Source organism: Corylus avellana, chromosome ca5, assembly GCF_901000735.1.
Source record: "Corylus avellana chromosome ca5, CavTom2PMs-1.0".
NCBI classification, from domain to species: Eukaryota; Viridiplantae; Streptophyta; class Magnoliopsida; order Fagales; family Betulaceae; genus Corylus; species Corylus avellana.
This window is the reverse complement of record NC_081545.1, coordinates 27,728,205-27,744,570: the sequence shown is the minus strand read 5'-3', so window position 1 is coordinate 27,744,570 and position 16,366 is coordinate 27,728,205. Positions and strand designations below refer to the sequence as shown.

At 35.5% G+C, this 16,366-nt stretch overlaps 3 protein-coding genes and 1 pseudogene across 3 annotated transcripts; 2 read left to right on the top strand and 2 right to left on the bottom strand.

Moving 5' to 3' along the window:
* Positions 1–534: 534 nt before the first annotated feature.
* Positions 535–2,822, top strand: LOC132182422 (UDP-glycosyltransferase 87A1-like; annotated as a pseudogene).
* Positions 2,823–5,827: 3,005 nt separating this feature from the next.
* On the top strand, positions 5,828–7,837 carry LOC132182349 (UDP-glycosyltransferase 87A1-like). Its single transcript, XM_059595572.1, has 2 exons — positions 5,828–6,491; positions 6,592–7,837. Exons 1-2 carry the CDS (start codon positions 5,999–6,001, stop codon positions 7,485–7,487), a joined length of 1,389 nt encoding a protein of 462 aa, XP_059451555.1. The 5' UTR covers positions 5,828–5,998; the 3' UTR covers positions 7,488–7,837.
* Positions 7,838–9,851: 2,014 nt separating this feature from the next.
* LOC132182951 (ethylene-responsive transcription factor ERF039-like) lies at positions 9,852–11,025 on the bottom strand. The gene has a single exon (XM_059596326.1). The coding sequence runs from the start codon at positions 10,887–10,889 to the stop codon at positions 10,233–10,235; it is 657 nt and encodes a 218-aa protein (XP_059452309.1). The 5' UTR covers positions 10,890–11,025; the 3' UTR covers positions 9,852–10,232.
* A 4,624-nt stretch (positions 11,026–15,649) lies between these two features.
* Positions 15,650–16,357, bottom strand: LOC132182069 (protein NRT1/ PTR FAMILY 4.4-like). Its single transcript, XM_059595277.1, has one exon. It carries the CDS (start codon positions 16,355–16,357, stop codon positions 15,650–15,652), a length of 708 nt encoding a protein of 235 aa, XP_059451260.1.
* Between the last annotated feature and the right edge of the window lie 9 nt (positions 16,358–16,366).

The following is a 16,366-nucleotide window of genomic DNA, read 5'->3' as shown; positions in this document are numbered from 1 at the left end:
CCTAACTACTTAAAAGATTTTCTTGAACCATTTAACCTTAACTTTTCAACTACTATTTCAAACCTTAACTTTTCTTTCACCAATCTCTTCGCTCCATACAATCCAATTGAACTCGTCTCAAAATAGCAACTTTTAACGTTAAAAATATATATCTCCTTTTAATTATAATTTTAAATAATTAAATTTACTTATCCTTATCGGTTTTTAAAAATAAGTATTGATTTAACATAATATCAGCGATCCAAATCTATTTAAGTTCATTAACAACAAAACACTCACAATGTGTTCGTTCGCTAAAAAAATTTTAAGAATGTTTTTTGCTTCTTTGGTTGCAAAGTGTTTTGTGTTTAAAATTATTTGTTAACACTTTTTTTTTTTTTTGTTAAATAACAAAAATAAAAATTGTCCTAAAAATATAGCCAAACGACGTATAATAATCTGTTTGAATTTGATGTTTTTGTTTTTTTTTTCACCGGGACAAGCACGTCACCTCATATCAACCAAACAAAGAGTACAAAACTTGGGCCAGCGGACAACCCTGCTGGAACCCAAGATGCTCACGACCACAAAAGCACCTCACAAAACGACATACACAAAGACCCTAAGCGGCAACTACAAACAAAAGTCTACAACCGGCTATACATCTATACAATTACAACTCAAAAGAAAAACTATACAATTTCCAAAAATCAATTACACACATCACAAATCCATCAAACTATCAAAGTTACAGCAAAACCAGAAAATATTTGCCGTAGAACCTTGGACCAACAAACAGCAGCTCCAACACAATCAAACAGACAGAAGTGGCGAGCAATCTGGACATGAGCTCCGTTAAGGCAGCACCAGCCACCGCCTGCCACGTGGTGGTCATTGCCTACCCGGGTCGTGGCCACATCAACCCCATGTTGAACCTCTGCAAGATACTAGCATCGAAGAAGACAGACATTCTCGTCACCTTCGTTGCCACCGAGGAATGGCTCGGCTTCATCGGCTCCGACACTAAGCTGGAAAACGTACGTTTCGCCTCCATACCTAATGTTGTCCCATCGGAGCTGGTTCGCGCCGCCAACATGGACACCTTCTTAGAAGCCGTCTTCACGAAGATGGAAGCTCCATTTGAGCGGCTCCTGGACCAGCTTGATCCGCCGCCAGCGGTTATAGTGTCTGATACTTTTCTGTCTTGGACTGTCGGCGTCGGGAACCGCAAGAATATTCCGGTGGCATCGTTTTGGCCCGCGTCGGCGTCGGTATTCTCGGTCTTCCAACATTTCGATCTTTTGGTCCAAAACAAACATTTCCCAGTTGACATCTCAGGTTGGATTAAATTTATACAACTTGAAAGTTTTGGAAGATTACAGAAAACTCAGCTTAAAGAATTACATTTTTTTTCTTCCTCTATGTGCTTGCAACAGCAAAAGGCAACGAGCGTGTGGACTATATTCCTGGAATTTCGTCCACACGTGTGGTAGATCTTCCTCTGATTGATGGGAAACAAGAAAAAATGTTGCAGAACGTCCAAAAACTGATTCCATGGGTGACCAAGGCACAATATTTCTTATTCCCGTCCATCTACGAGCTCGAATCTGAAGCAATTGATGTTCTAAAAGCAGAGTTCCCATTCCCCGTCTATGCTATTGGCCCAAGCATCCCCTACTTTGAACTTGGAGAAAAGTTCTCACTTGCTTCCGACGAAAGTGACCTCAATTACATTGAATGGCTCGATTGCCAACCAAGAAATTCTGTTCTGTACATTTCAATGGGAAGCTTCCTTTCAATTTCTAGTGCTCAAATGGATGAGCTTGCAGCTGGTTTGCGAGATAGCGGTGTCAGATTCTTGTGGGTGGCTCGTGGTGAGAGTTGTCGGGTGAAGGAGATTTGTGGTGGCTTGGTGCGAGCAGTTGAGGGTGTTGTCTCATTCTTCAATAGGGGGTTTTTTGACGCATTGCGGGTGGAATTCCACCCAAGAAGGTGTATATTGTGGTGTTCCTTTTCTCACCTTGCCCATTGGTAATGATCAACCCCTAAACAGTAAGCTGATTGTGGAGGATTGGAAGATTGGGTGGAGGGTGAAGCAAGAGGTGAGAGTGGACAAGTTGGTCACAAGGGAGGAAATTGCAAGGGTAGTGAAGAATTTCATGAACCTGGAAAGTGATAAAGGGAAAGAAATGAGGAGAAGAGCAAGTGAACTTCAACAGATCACTCAACGTGCGATTGCTGAAAAGGGTTTATCTCAAAATAACATCAATGCCTTCGTTGCGGACATATTTCACAATGCCAATTAAGCACGCTGATGGAAAGTAGAATTCTACAGCAAAATAGAGGACGCGCGTGGGCATGACTCATAAGCATTTATCCCATGAGCACTTCAAGTTATCTTTGTAGCAACTTATTTGAGAGGATAAATAGTTTAATTAAATAAGGAGAATTACCACCCGGTAGTTGAGTTGGTAAAGCAGTAGTAGATAAGTTTCAATGCCCTTATCCTTTTTTTCTAGTGGTTACGGGTTCGAACCCGCTTGCGATAGTAGTCCTCGAACTAAATGTTACTAAGAAAGGGTTTTACCAATTTGTACTTTGATGTGGTTGTGGTGATGGACTCGCATTCCTAGGCAGTAACTATGGCTCAAACCGAACATTCAAGTAAGGTAGGAATTCATTTCTTATCCAATGGTCATGTCCAAAAGAAAAAATTATACTGATAACCTCTTCTCGCCTTTCTGAATAGAACAAAAAAAAACATATAAGTAGAATTATCTTCGATTGTTATTTCGTCAATATTTAGTATTTATATTTCTTTTATCTTTGTTCTGGCAGCAGTTAGTTTATTTGTATTAGCTAGGGGTTTCTCTTCAAGTAAGGTAGGAGTTCATCTCTTATCCTATGTCTTTGTACTTCTCTTATTTATTTATAGGCTTGAATGATTAATAAAAAGTAAGCAGAAAATTAAGTCTTTTTGTTTTTTTTTGTTTTTTTTGAATTGGCTTGTTTTCACTTGGATAAGCTGATCTCATGACTTTTAAGTCTTTTGACTTGTCCAAAACCAACTATCATCGTTTTGTCGGTAACCTTAAGAGCATTCCGTATTGAATTTTTTAAATTTGGATTTTCTTCAAAATTTTGAGAAACTTACAAAAATGTTATTCAACAAGCTCTTTACTTTATTTTAAATTTAACTTTGATAAACATGACTCTTCAAATATTAAGAGCCAAAAAGTGAAAGCTAGTTAATTTTTTTAAGCTTATATATTCATTTTCCTTCTATCTCTCATCTACACAAAGAAAGAATTAAAAAATAAAAATACAAGTTTAACAGAAATAAATTAAATAAATAGAGAGTTTAATGTTTTATTTATTTAAAAGTGGCTTTTCAAATATAAATATTTTTTTAAAGTGAATTTTTTCTTTAAATTTAACTTTCATTTGAAGAGCTCAGAGCACTCACATTGGCTTGGCTATTTTTTTTACTTTTATCTAAAATAGATAAGCAAAATATTAAAAAACTATTTGCATCGGATTATGTCTCAAATACAAAATACATTCTTGTTGCATTTGTGAACTATGCACCGCTAGATGTAGCTGGCACTATTCAGATATCTATTTCATTAATATACTATTTATCTCTCCACATCTTTCTTTTCCAAAAATTGTTTTCTACTATTTCTCTCTTGACATCTCTTTAGGGAAAATACAATCCTTATAAAAAAAATAAAAAAAATATATATTTAAAAGATATAGATAAAAAAAAATAAAAAATAAAAAAGAAAAAAGAAAAAACAAAGATAATAAAAAATATGGTATATTTTAAAACTCATTAACTAAACTAGATAAATGAAGTTTTAATTAATCATTTTGCATAAAAATAGGCATAAACCAATGTGAGTACTCCTAAGAATGCTTTTTCCTTTTACCTTTCCCATAAAACTTAGGGGTGTCAACCCCGTCCCAGTTCTTGGTTTTTGGCCAAAACCGGGGTACCCTGGTTACTGACCGGTTCCGGTTTGTACCCAATCCGATAACCGATTTTTTAAGAAAATTGTTTTATTTTTTATTATTTTTTTAAAGCGGTTTAATATATATACACACCCGGTTCTGGTTTCTTGGTTATAACTGGGTGCCAAAAACCGAGACTGGAATCGGGGTCTCCGATTTTTAGTTTTTTGCAATCAGAACCAAAACCGGCTTCCCGGTTTCCCTGTTTTCCGGTTCTGGTTTCGGTTCTCCGGTAATTTTTTACACCCATAATAAAACTTGTATGAAACGTTTGGATAAATAAATTATGGAGTCCATAAACTAGAGCCTTCGAAAGCTTACACGAATTTAACAGCACAAAGTTAGCACGCAATACAAATACTGTATACCTTGCATATTTCAAAACTTCTGAGTTTTGATGAGTACAAATGAGTAATGTTATAGTCTTCTTAGAGTCTTCCTAGAGTCATCCCAAATGTAATGTACCTTTTAAAATCACTAATAGATTAAAAGTCAATAAATCACATCTCAAATTCTATTGTAATTTTAAAAGTGACATCACATTTAGGATAGGAAGACTTATAGCATTACTTAGGTACAAATACAATACATGGGCCTCAATTTTCGCTTTCTATGCGCCTAGTTTATGGACTCGCGAACAACTGCTTGAATTATATGGGTTTTACTAGTTAGGTGATTACCGTTGGATTTGAATTATGTTAAGATATAAGTATAAAATTATATAGGGATAAATATATTTTAGCCTTCTAAATTAAAAGTCATTATTATTTAACTCCATGAACTCACATATGTGACATTTAGATAGATTAAACTACCATTTTGTTGAATTATGGTTAGCCACACTAGAGGTTGTTTGTTAAACAACATAACATCCTCACCAAATACTGTATATGTTTGGTGAGGAAAAAAAATGAATGTAATAATTAGTATAGAAAAGTAAAAAAGTGGTATTGAAAAATAGAAAAATTTTATTTTGTAGTAATTTTTTTATTTAAATAGTAGTAAAAAGTAAAGTAAATGATGTGATATAAAAAATAAGAATGTTTTTATGTTGATTTAAAAAAAAAAAGAATAGTATTTGGGAGTGGGAAGATGTTTAACAAACACCCTCTCAAAGGTGGTTGGGGTGGCGCACGACCATCCCCATCGGCTCCCCCAACCAAATCTAGGAGGTGAAGGCCATCCCCATCCTATCAGGCGGTTGGGGGTGGCGCCGAGCTACCCCCACCACTTTTGGGGTGTACAAAGCCACCCCTTTCTGTTTTCCTTGTTTTCCTTTTTTTTTCTTAAATAAAAATTATTCTCTTCTATCATTCTCTTCTGTCATTATTTTGGATAACACACTTTTCTCTTCTATCATTCATTGGGATATTCTTTTTTTCATTTTACAAACCATCTCCACTCTCTTTAATTTTTTTGAAAAACTCAAAATGGTAAAGTCAAGAGATGGTGGGAGAGATGTTTTGTAGAATGTAGCATTCCTCATTATTCATTTTGGATAACACACTTTTTTGTTTTTAATGTTTGTAGCATTTACCTCACCCATGTTTGTGTTTATTTGATTTCAAGAGATTCCTAAAGATAAGCCTAAAAGCCTGACAGACGCCTTTTTTTTCTTATATTTATTAATTGTACTTAATTTATTAATTTATATTATCATGTGTTTGTGACGTTGTTAAATAAAATTTAAAATTTGTCTACTTTTATTTTAGATAAGCACAAGCACAAGCACAAGCACAAGCGCGGACCCGCATACACATTAAAAACAAAAAACCTATATATATAATATATATTTATATATTAATCTATTTCCGTAGTTTTAGATCCGCACAAAAATTCTTAATTTGGCTCCCATTGGAATCATATTTTTTTTAAACTACAACTTCCATTACTTCAAAGTCAAACACATCAAATTCGAGACTTTCCGGTGAAACTGTGATCTTAAAGTGGCCTCAAGCCCTTCTCTGAGGTTGAGTAGCGAGGCGATCATATAAGAAATCTGGACATGAGCTCCGTAAAAGCAGCACCAGCCACCGCCTGCCACGTCGTGGTCATTGCCTACCCGGGTCGTGGCAACATCAACCCCATGTTGAACCTCTGCAAGATACTAGCATCGAAGAAGACAGAAATTCTCGTCACCTTCGTTGCCACCGAGGAATGGCTCGGCTTCATCGGCTCCGACACTAAGCTGGAAAACGTACGCTTCGCCTCCATACCTAATGTTGTCCCATCGGAGCTGGTTCGCGCCGCCAACATGGACACCTTCGTAGAAGCCGTCTTGACGAAGATGGAAGCTCCATTTGAGCGGCTCCTGGACCGGCTTGATCCGCCGCCAGCGGTTATAGTGTCTGATACTTTTCTGTCTTGGACAGTCGGTGTCGGGAACCGCAGGAATATTCCGGTGGCTTCGTTTTGGACCTCGTCGGCGTCGGCGTTCTCAGTCGTCCAACATTTCGATCTTTTGGTCCAAAACAAACATTTCCCAGTTGACATCTCAGGTAGGATTAAATTTATACAACTTGAAAATTTTGGAAGATTACAGAAAACTTAGCTTAAAGAATTACATTTTTTTTTTCTTCGTATATGTGCTTGCAACAGCAAAAGGCAACGAGCGTGTGAACTATATTCCTGGAATTTCGTCCACACGTGTGGTAGATCTTCCTCTGATTGATGGGAAACAAGAAAAAATGTTGCAGAGCTTCCAAAAACTGATTCCATGGGTGACAAAGGCACAATATTTCCTATTCCCTTCCACCTACGAGCTCGAATCTGAAGCAATTGATGTTCTAAAAGCAGAGTTTCCATTCCCCGTCTATGCTATTGGCCCAAGCATCCCCTACTTTGAACTTGGAGAAAACTTCTCACTAGCTTCCGGCGACAGTGACCTCAACTACTTTGAATGGCTCGATTGCCAACCAAGAAATTCTGTTCTGTACATTTCAATGGGAAGCTTCCTTTCAATTTCTAGTGCTCAAATGGATGAGCTTGCTGCTGGTTTGCGAGATAGCGGTGTCAGATTCTTGTGGGTGGCGCGTGGTGAGAGTTGTCGGGTGAAGGAGATTTGTGGTGATATGGGATTTGTAGTGGCTTGGTGCGAGCAGTTGAGGGTGTTGTCTCATTCTTCAATAGGGGGTTTTTTGACGCATTGCGGGTGGAATTCCACCCAAGAAGGTGTGTATTGTGGTGTTCCTTTTCTCACCTTGCCCATAGTTAATGATCAACCCCTAAACAGTAAGCTGATTGTGGAGGATTGGAAGATTGGGTGGAGGGTGAAGCAAGAGGTGGGAGTGGACAAGTTGGTCACAAGGGAGGAAATTGCAAGGGTAGTGAAGAATTTCATGAACCTGGAAAGTGATAAAGGGAAAGAAATGAGGAGAAGAGCAAGTGAACTTCAACAGATCACTCAACGTGCGATTGCTGAAAAGGGTTCATCTCAAAATAACATCAATGCCTTCGTTACGGACATTTTTCACAATGCCAATGAAGCACGCTGATGGAAAGTAGAATTCTACAGCAAAATAGATCGAGGACGCGCGTGGGCATGACTCATAAGCATTTATCCCATAAGCTCTTCAAGTTATCTTTGTAGTAACTTGTTTTAGAGGATAAATAGTTTAATTAAATAAGGAGAATTATCTTCGATTGTTATTTCGTCAATATTTAGTATTTATAACTCTTTCTTTTATCTTTGTTGTGGTAGTAGTTAGTTTATTTGTATTAGCTAGGGGTTTCTCTTCAAGCAATGTAGGAGTTCATCTCTTATCCTATCCTATGTCTTTGTATTTCTCTTATTTATTTATAGGCTTGAATGATTAATAAAAAGTAAGCAGAACATTAAGTCTTCTTTCCTTTTTTGTTTTTTTGTTTTTTTGTTTCTTTTGTTTCTTTTGTTTTTTGGCTTTTTTTCATCTCGATAAGTTGATCTCAGACTTTTGACTTGTCCAAAACCAGCTATCATCGTTTTGTCGGTAACCTTAAGACTTAAGAGCATTCGTATTGAATTTTTTAAATTTGGGTTTTCTTCAAAGAATAATGCAACAGATTATCTTTTTATCCTCTTAAAGTTGATGTGGCTTTTAAAATTACTATTAGATCAAAATTGAAATATGATTTATCTAAAATTTAATAGTGATTTTAAAAATCACATTAACTTTAGGAGGATAAAAAAATGGTCCCTAACATTACTCTTCTTCAAAATTTTGAGAAACTTACAAAAATGTTATTCAGCAAGCTTTTTACTTTATTTTAAATTTCACTTTGATAAACATGACTATTCAAATATTTAGAGCCAAAAAGTGAATGCTAGTTAATTTTTTAAGCTTACATATTCATTTTCTTTCTATCTCTCATCTACACAAAGAAAGAATTAAAAAAAAAAAGTTTAACAGAATTAAATAAATATATAGAGAGTTTAATATTTGATTCATTTAAAAGTGGCTTTCCAATTTTTATTTATTTATTTTTATTATTTTTTTTAAAGTGATTTTTTTCTCTTCTTTAAATTTAACTTTCATTTGAAGAGCTTAAAGCATTCTTAATGGAAGGGCCAAATGTTACTTTTATCTAAAATGACTCTTCAAATGTTTAAAAAATCCCCTACATTGGATTAGCTAAAAGAAAATGTAAAATAGATATTTGATTTGAAGAGTTAAAAAAGAAGCTAAATGTAGCAATACTTTTCAAATGAGTTATTTTATTTTTTATTGTTTATCTCACCTGTTTTCTTTTTTTCTTAAATCTTTTCCTACTTTTTCTCTGCATGTTCGCTTTTTCCCAAAATTTTTCCCATTTTTCCTCTCGCATGTTCTTTTTTTCCCAAAACTTTTCTTACTTTTAAAAATATTTTAATAGAATAGATAGAAATATAGCTAATCGGATGTAGAGACATTAGACTACCAGACTAGAGCCTTCGAAATATATCTCCTCCATTGGAAATGCTCTTAGATTATTCATAATAGATGAGCCAAATTTTTATGCAAAATGGCTCATCAAAACTCATTTTATCTAGTTAGCTAATTAATTTTTAAAGATCATATACATCCGATTAGCTATATTTTTATCTATATCATTTAAATACTATTTTTTTTACTTTTTATTGGGAAAAAGTGAAAAAAGTTTTGAGAAAAAGAGAAGACATGTAAGATAAACAATAAAAAAATAAAATGGCTCCATTGAAAAGTGCCGCTCTATTGAAAAGTGCCGCTACATTTAGCTCGTTTTTTTTTTTTTTTACTATTTCAATCAAATATTCATTTTGCGATTTTTTTTTTTTTTGGCTAATCCAATATATGAGTTTTTTTATAAATCCGATTAGTCATTTTGGATAAAAGCAACATTTGGCTTTTTCATTGTAAATGCTCTTAGAGCATTCACATTGTCTTAGCTATTTTTTACTTTTATCTAAAATAGATAAGCAAAAAACTAAAAAACCATCTGCACCGGATTATGTCTCAAATGCAAAATAGGTTCTTGTTGCATTTGTGCACCATGCACCACTGGATATAATTGGCACTATTCACACATCTATTTATTAATAAATTATTTCTCTCTCAACATCATTCTTTTCCAAAAATTGTTTTTAACTATTTCTCTTTCGCCATCTGTTTAGGAAAAATATAATCCTTATATAAAAATATATATATATATATATATATATATATATAAAAGATAAAAAAAGATAAAAAAAAAAAAGGTAATAACATATCTGGTATATTTTAAAACTCAATAAATTTTAATTAATCATTTTACATAAAAATAGGCAGAATCCAATGTCAGTACTCGTCAGAATGCTTTTTCCTTTTACCTACCCTCATAAAACTTGTATGAAACGTTACGGAGAGACAATTTGGATAAATAAATTATGGAGTCCATAGACTACCAGACTAGAGCCTTCGAAAGCTTACACGAGTGACAGCTTTTTGGCTCTATAGCTTTAAAATTCAATATATTGGAAGAAAGGAAACAGTCGTTGAACGAGTAAAAGAGTGATTACCGCATGGCTCTGGCACATCGTATACTCTTTTGGACTCATTTCAAAGTACAAATAGCCTTTAAGAACATGCTTCTCTGTCTATCTACTACCATTATTATTTTTGCAATCCTTCAAACACACATGCTGATGCCGTTTGCTTTTCATATAATCTTTCAAAATATATAAAACTCTCCAACTTTCTAATTAGGAGTTTCTCCATAATATGCAACTACAATATACATTTTTTTTTTTTTTTTTAATAAAATTTTTACATATGGAAGCCGGATTCCAAAAAAAGCTCATCATCTTCCAGCAGCTGATCACCCAGTTCTACAGTGGATGAGCCTTCAAAACTCAGTGGACTCAGAAGGGGAGCTTCTTTGACTTCTTCAATCGACGTGATCGATCCCAAATCAATACCAAATCCATCATCGAACACGCACCAAAAGTCCGGTTCAACACATTGCCCAGCTGCGCCTAACCCGGACCGGTTATCCGCAAGCTCAAGAAGAGCAGCTTTGGCAGCCGCGGATTGTATATCTCTCCTGGAGGACGACTCGGGCCGAGGCAACGACTCGGCCAAATCGGGGAAGTTGAGGCACGCCGAGTTGCCCTTTAAGAACAAGGCGGCCGAGTCGTGGGCCCGGGCTGCCATCTCGGCCGACCCGAATGACCCTAGCCACACACGGGTTTTTGTACCGGGCAACCGTATCTCCGAGACATAGCGGCCCCAGCTCCTTTTTCGGACCCCTCGAAACTGGGTGTCCGGTTCGCTTTGACAAGCTCGCTTCTTGTTCTTGGAGCCCAGTTTGGAAGATGGTTGGGATTCAAAGCGGTGGGTCGGTTTGGATTCGGTGGGCTCTGGTTTCTCTTCAATGACGGGCGAGTGAATCCTTGTGTAGGTCATATGTTTGATGGAATGCATGAACAAGAATGATGTGAGCGTCTCTGTGAGGGAGGCAGGGAGGGTTTTAAAGTAGAGGGTTTGAAGAGGGTGGTAGCCTGGTAGGGGAGAGGAAGGAGGGGTTAACTAGTTTGGTTGGGAAACGGGAAGTGAGAAAATTGAGAATAGCTGGCAAAACTTGGTTGAGAGTGTGGGTCGTCTGGATTTGAAAAGGACATCGGAAAAGTACAAACTAACGTTCCATCGAACAACATGCTCTTAATGACAATAATGACCCACCCAGTTTTTTTTTTCTTTTCTTTGCTTTAACAAAGGATGAAACAACAATTTTTTTTCTATTAATATTATCACAGATTAACAAATATTTACTGCAAGATTTTACTCATGAATTATTAAATGAAAATGTATTTTTCACTTTACTGCATGTTTCGGTTTTTGAAAATGAATATAACTGATTCATGGAAAATCGAAGATCATTAGTTCGAATCTTTCTCTTATTTTTTAATAAGAAATTTCATGAATTTTATTTTATGAAAGTTGGTGTAGAAAATCCTCTAAAGAAATAAGTTAAAATATGTATTTTTTTTTATATTAAAAAAAAAAAATTGGTGGGAATAGAGGAAAAAAAGAAGATGGAGGACAATGGAGTAATTGAGGTGTATTGGTTTATCCTGACAAATTAGCACATGCATCATCATGGTTGATGAAACGCGTAAAACCAGCTGTATATGTGTAAGGTGGCGCAAGGCTTTATTTGCCATTTTGCCTTTTATGGAATGCAAGTCAAAGCTTATATCATCGGACCGTGTTGACTCTTTTTGGAGTCCAGAAATCCCATGCCCACGGTATCAACGCACCAACATAACATGCCTCCCTAATTTGCTCTAACAAGTTTCTCAAACCAAAATCTTTAGTAGTATTTAAAACCAAGAGGCTTGTTTTTTTGTGCGTAAAAAAGAATTAATATATATATATATATATATACACTCCACGGCCACGGCCACTACACCATGCTATGATTCGAATCTAGTTGAGCCTTATCATATTCCTCTTTGACTAATTATTTTATTTCATTCTTAAACAAAACTTAATCAAATGAATTATGAGATAAAATGCAATTTCTACCATTACTCTTCCTCGTTTGCTCTATGTATCAATCATCATGTACATGCCAAGTGGTAAGCCTCAACAAACATAATTTGTTCTTTGTATCAAAATAATTAGAAGCGAGCAACTTAATTGCCTATTGACTACGACCGAACTGAAATTAACCATCAACCGACTTATGCGAGTCGAAAATCAGTATGGAGTTTTTATACTGGCGTTGGTTCGGTTAATCGGTATAAAATTTTTGTTGTTGGTTAACTGAATCGAAATATGCATAACCGAACCGCCAAATTTGGCACAGATTAATGCTTTGACAGATGAACTTTGCGGAGTGATGTTTTTTTAAAAGTTTTTGATAAGTTTTTTGCATCTTATGTTCAATAAGTTATTTTAGACACACACAAACAAAAAAAGGGCCCCCAAAATAACTAATTTTTTGCCCATTTAAAAAGCTCATGATTAATCGATTAACTGACCGAAATTAATCGATTACTGAAATTAACCAAAAATTTTGAAATAATTTGTTATCGAAATAAAATTGGTAAATGTACCGGTTCGGTTTGGTAAGCCATTACCGATCGGTTAACTAGAATTAATGTACCGGCTCGGTTTGGTAAGCTATTACCGGTCGGTTAACTGAAATTATCGATTAAATCGGTTACGATTTAACCGATAATTTACGATTTAACCGATTATTTCAATTAACCGACCGGTAATAGCTTACCAAATTGAACCGGTACCCACCCCTAAAAATAATATAGACAAAATTTTTGAAGATTTCTCACTTCTATAATAGGCTTGCGTTGTTGCGGGAAGGAAGGCCTCATGGACAATCACCAGTTTGGGTGGTGCATGGCTTTTCTCCCAAAAAATTTGAATTGAGAGAAGGCTTTGTTTGTGTTAGTAAGTGGGCTGGCTTCTATAGTTGCCAGACTGGCATGGAAAGTGATTTCGTCAAATCAAATGTCAATCAAATGGACCATTGTAAGCTATGTGGGCCGATAGATTTTGGGGCCCAATCATATGTTCCATCTAGACAAGAGCGCCTCTCTCAGCAGTCAGCTCAGCCCATCTACAACGTACACAAACATCAATGGTTGTCTTGTCTATAGACTCGAGGAAACTACCGTGGCCCTCTTTAAAGTTTTTAAGCTTTGTTTGACAAAGTTTTTTTCTTAGACACCGTAGTTAATGTAAATTAATGTGAAAAAAAATATGAATATTTTGTATAAAAAAATGAAAAAATAATATTAAAAAAGTGAAAAAGTTTTGTTTTATAGTGATTTTGTTTTATTTGAATAATAATAAAAAGTAAATGATGTGATATCAAAAGTTAAAAAAAAAGTTAGAATTTTTTGATGTTAATTTTTTTAAGAAATGATGATGAACAATAACAAAGGAAAAGGAAATACTTTGCCAAACAAAGCCTAAGCTTTGCCTAATTATAGTTATTTTTCCAAAAGACAAGGATCCTTTTAGATTTCACATGTAACACGACAGTGGACCTTTTTTTTGTTCCACCTCTATCATCATGTTTGTTTTAAATTAAAGAATCAACCTCCCAAAAGGGGATTTATTATTTTCATATCCTTCAGTTTTAACTTTGTTTACCACCCAAACATCAGCCAGATTCATTCCTACACCAAGATCTTTTACTTTCCTATTTTAATCCTCTCCATCTGTTTGTACTGTTCATGTTATGTGTCCATTTGTTTATCGGTTTGAAAAATTAGCGATTTCAACACATAAAAATGAGATTTTAATTTTATTTTATTTTATCAAAGCAAGTACTTTATGTTAGGAAAAATATCAAGTCCAGGTGTGAATCATGGTTTTGATAAAATAAAGAGAAATGCTTCTTTTTATTCTGACGTCTATTTTGCGTATATTTTTGTTGAGTTGGCATTCTCCATCTACTATTAATATTTTGCTTCCCTTTTTAATTAATGGTGAATATAATATGCCACCTAATTAGTAGACATGTTTGCGAAATAGATGTCAAAATATAAAGAAGCATTTCTCTAAAATAAAACGAGTTTGAGAGTGGGTATAGTATAGCTTACTAGCATTTGCTGGTAAAGCCTTATAGTCATAATTACAGCTATGAACTCAAAGCTTAAGCCATGACATGATCATTGACTTATGTGGACCAACTTGGTTGTACCATCTGTTGCTTTTGGGGACCAAGAGAGTCTTTTAGCAAACACAAGGATGATGGAGATTATAGTGCAAAACCAATTCTCATAGTCATTTAACCTAACAAAATCGCGGTTCGATCTTTCAAATCGTACTTTGGCGTTGAACCCAACAATATATTAACATATTGAATGAACCCATATGACAATATGTTGTAGGCTAGGGTTTGGTGGAAAAGTATCAAGGCTAGTAGCGAATCATGATTTGGATAAAATAAAGAGAAATGATTCTTTGCATTCTAGCGATTATCTTACATATATTCTGGTTGCATTGGCATCCTCCATTTATCATTGGTGTTTTTTTCTTTCTTTTTAATTAATAGCTAAAGAGGCACATCAGGGAAATAAACGCCAAAATGTAAGGAATCATTTTTCTAGAATAAACTTTCAGTTCATAGCAATAGTAGCATTGTTTGGCAAAGCCATGATAGTCATAATTAGAGCTATGAAGTGAAAGCTTAAGCCATGACATGCTCATTGACTTATGTGGACCAACTTGGTTGTAACATCTGTTGCTTTCTGGGACCCATGAGAGTCTTTTAGCAAACACATGGATGGAGATTATAATGCCAAACCAGATTCCCACAGCCAGTGGTGGTGGGAGAGGACAGCAATATTATAGAATATGAAATTGCAGGGGAGGGCCTGTAGCTCCATCAAAAAACCTGTAGGCTAGGGAACATGTTTCTTTGTGAAGTTGATAAAAGTGAATGAGAAGAAGAGAAAAAGAAGTGTGAGAATATTTTCCAAAGGAACCTAGAAATGAGTTTCTACTAGTTTGTATAATTTCCTATTTGATATATTTCTATGTTGTGGTGGTAGAAAGCTTAGAGGCAATAAAAATATCTTCCATATTCATGAATCACATCAAAGGAGATCAAATCAGCTTTTAGGAGCTCGTGACACTTCTTTGAACTAAATAAAGCAGAAATCAGGATCCCACCACTTACATATTCCTTTACAGAAAAGAAAATTGAGAAGATGTCTGCCTGACACATGACCACATAAACACATTTTAAGCAGAAAAAGGGAGGACAAGTAGCTAGGAGATTAGGAGAGTGCATTGCATCTTCTGGTCCACAGGTCTACTCTAGACCTAACTTCCCTGTAGATCCTTGAATTCAGCTCAAGAACCACCTTACTTTGTCAATTATTTTGACAAAAAGTGAACAAAAATACCTGAAAACTTATCAACATAGCAGGTGGGTCTAAGAATATCACAGTAGTTCATCTAGGGTGTTCTTTTACTTTGATACATACACGAGTAAGAGATAGGTAGGGTCAAGGAATAATATTAATTAGAAGAGTGTAAATCTTATTTAGTACACTTTTATACTACAGTTAATAAAGATGATGTGACAATAAAAATCAGTCATTAATTTTTTTTTAACAAAGTTTTTTTATCCGAAGACTGATTTTTACTGTAAAATCATCCAAATTGTACGGGAGTCGCATATCAATCTAATACTCTGCTGTGGCTCAAGGTAAAATATTATCAGCTTCATCTTGCTTGGAGGGGTTGAACCTTTTGTTTTCTGGGTCTTCTTGTCCATATGACTGATGATCTGGTTGTGGAGTGGGTGATACCAATGGGTTATAGAAGTACCATTTAGACAAGAAAAGATAACTGAAGAAGTTGATGAGGCTGAGGACAGCTAAAACCCAATAAAAAAGATCCAATCTATCCTTGTTGAGGTCATTGTCACTAAGCCAGCCACCAGAAGATTTTGAGGTAATTTTGTTGACAAAGGAAACAAGGAGGGAGCTCAAATAGAAGCCGAAAGAGTATGAGCAGTAAGTCATGGCAGTAAGAAAGGATTGCATCCCTTCCACGGATTGCTTGTAGAAAAACTCAATCAGCCCCACAGCAGTGAACATCTCAGACAGGCCAAAGATGAGAAACTGTGGGGCAATCCAAAAGATGGAGAGAGTTTCATTAAAATGTAAAGCCCTGTTTCTTCTCTTTTTCTCAACCATTGCAGCTGAAACCATAGAGAAAGTGGCAACAAACAGCCCCACGCCAACCCTTTGAAGAGGTGTGATTCCCGAGTCCCTTCCTGTGAATTTTCTTGCAATTGGTACAAAAACAGTTTCGTAAAGAGGGACAACAAAGATTAGCATAAAGTAAGGGATGGATTGAAGAGAAGCTGGAGGGATGTGGAAGCTTCTTGTTATCCGGGTGTTCATTGCACTTCC